This window comes from Bombus impatiens, unplaced genomic scaffold (genome assembly GCF_000188095.3).
Source record: "Bombus impatiens unplaced genomic scaffold, BIMP_2.2 scf_0152, whole genome shotgun sequence".
NCBI classification, from domain to species: Eukaryota; Metazoa; Arthropoda; class Insecta; order Hymenoptera; family Apidae; genus Bombus; species Bombus impatiens.
In genome coordinates this window covers 582,891-585,461 of record NT_176571.1, presented here as the reverse complement: position 1 = coordinate 585,461, position 2,571 = coordinate 582,891, and the positions used below count along the sequence as shown (strand labels likewise).

The window sequence follows — 2,571 nt, the reverse complement described above, 5'->3', positions numbered from 1 at the left end:
AAAGGCAGGGGAGGGAGGGGATGACTCGAGGGTCGAGGAGCCGGCGAAATCGTCGGTGGAGAAACGAGGAACAAGGAGAAGCAGAGCCACGGCACCGTATCAGAACCGGAGGGAGGAAAGAGGGATGAAAGAGGGCGGATGTGACGCGGAATGATGGAGCGCGGACCGTGGAGAAAAATGAGAGTGGCGGAAAGGCGAGGGTGGAGGGACGCTGATGGATCGGCGCTCCTCCCTCCGTTGCACCCTCTCGCGGCTCTCTCACGCCCGACCGTCCCTGGGCTCCCACCCCCGTCAGCCACCCTCCACGTTCAGGTTCGCGCTCCCAGGGGTGGAAAAGCCCCGCAATATTACTCATAGTCGGTGGGCCTCGTCCTACCACGTCCTTCACCCTCTTCCTCTATTTTCCACCGTCTCTTTCTATTTTCCTCTCCTCCTGCTTCCGCGCTTTCATCTCTGTCCCCTTTTCTTTCTTCCTAGTCTTTCTTACGTTCTCTTCTCTTTCTCATGCTCTTTATAATTTCCTTGATTTCGCTAGATGTTTGATGTTTGTTCGTATATAATGACAGAGTGTTGTCTGTTTGAATTAGGATCAGTGGAAATTGTACGCAATGCTGGTAATACTACGTTGACTGGTTATGTTACGTTAGCTCCGGGTGAGTGTTATCAGTACACCACATATACTGAGCGTTTTGGACGTAGGACAATTGGATGCTCCATTACAGGTCTGCTCTATACGATTCATACGTAAGGAAATTATTATCATGTTTTTATAGAACCAATAACTTTATTTGAAATATTTATTTGTTGTTGTGTATATTACTTTATACATTTCTTGAATTATTTACTAATATCATTTCTATATTTTCCAGGTGTTCCATGTTATTGAATTCCCTCACAAATATAATAAGAATCGTATTTTGTTGGATCTTGACACCAAGGTAATTCTGAGAATTAATATTATCGTGCTAATATGTTATACATTGTTTATTTTGAAATTGCTCGACATTTTTCTTATATATCACAATCTTATTATACACAGCGTGCCTGTAACCCATCCTGACAGCATCCTGAAGCAGGAGCTCCACGGAAATTATTTATTCATACTCGATCTTCCGCGACTAACCACGCTTGCCGCAACCCTCGTGGTGAAACGTGCAGGGGTCGGAGGTTTATCGAAACAGTTTCCAGTTGCTGCTCAATAATATCGAACATCGAACAGAAGCCACGATAACGTGAAAATTAGCACCTCGTCGTAGGAGCTTAAACCTAACGCGTTCTCTGGATTTTTTTAGATCCAATTGTTAATCAATTTATTAAATTGGAGAAAATTCATACTACTTGAAAGATAAACAATTTCGTTGACACGAAAGTGAAATTAAAAGATAAAAATTCGGGTATCGTAAAATAAAATAGTAACTTTGAAATTATTATCGACCAATGTTTTAAATCAGAAAAATTCGACTGTGAATGTGAAGCACTTGACTCGTTACTACTCTCATTTTCCAATTTAACGTAACGTAATTGAACGAGATTGTTATCGATGAATCTACATTTTATCGGCATGTACATCGATTTGGTATACAAAATGGGTACTATTTGCATGCGACAAACACGAGGATACGTATAATCAGTCGGACGTTTCATGATGTTATGTTAAACAATTTTCTGGCAAAGCCAGTGCATTTAGTCTAAGATATATATTGACAAATGCGTGGATATTTCAGGTAAATATCGCATTTTCCACGAGGCTAAACAACCAGCATATGCACGTTGCAATTTCGTCAATGTATATACCAACGACTGAATCTGTTAGGCAAGGTCTCACCAACAAATCCGTATATTTATTTGTTGTGTCTGATGCAAAACCCATACGTTTTGCGTCCACCTTTTTTGATCCGATAAATTATAAGCTTGCGTTGCAGCGGATTCCTGTCAGCTCCGTGACACGTTTGCCAAACCGGTGATTGGTCAACGGGTATCGGTTGGAAATTACTCGTCACACTCGACGTCTGACCTTTTTCTCTCATAGCCACTAGATCCATCAAAGAAATCATATGAATTTTAATTTCTTCTCGAATTTCATATCCATTAACGTACAAATTTTTCCTCCATCTAGCAGTGAAACTGATTAAATAAAAAAAAAAAAAAACAATTAAAAATGAAAGTAGATTTTATGTATTCTTCGTAAAATATTACATTTATGATAAAATAATTGAACTGTTGAACAACCAGAGTATCTGATATGTTCATTTACAATGTCAATATATTTGTCCAAAAAGTATCTTTCTTTTACAGACACGTCTTTTATAACGATGTATCTTTATAGAAACGTGAAACATAACTTGTCGAACATTGTGACTATTTTGATAGAACTATTGAGATATGTATAATTTTATATGCTAGACTAGGTTAGCTGCGTAGTAGCGATACTTGTATGTGAATATCAGTGTGTGGAAGCATGTGTGTGCGTGGCGTCTCGAAAACGAAGGAATGTAAACTGTTCAGTTAACGGTCTGGTATCGAATAGGTATGACGCGTGCAAGTGAGTATCGATGAATATCTTTGAAATCG

At 39.5% G+C, this 2,571-nt stretch overlaps 1 protein-coding gene across 1 annotated transcript in view; it reads left to right on the top strand.

Moving 5' to 3' along the window:
• Window positions 1-2,157, top strand: part of LOC117151346 — a 4,491-nt gene extending 2,334 nt beyond the window's left edge. The window contains exons 3-5 of the mRNA XM_033319433.1: window positions 588-744; window positions 870-938; window positions 1,040-2,157. Coding sequence (XP_033175324.1) covers window positions 588-744; window positions 870-938; window positions 1,040-1,202 — 389 coding nt within the window. The 3' untranslated portion in view covers window positions 1,203-2,157. The remainder of the gene's footprint in view (window positions 1-587; window positions 745-869; window positions 939-1,039) is intronic.
• The last annotated feature ends 414 nt before the right edge of the window (window positions 2,158-2,571 follow it).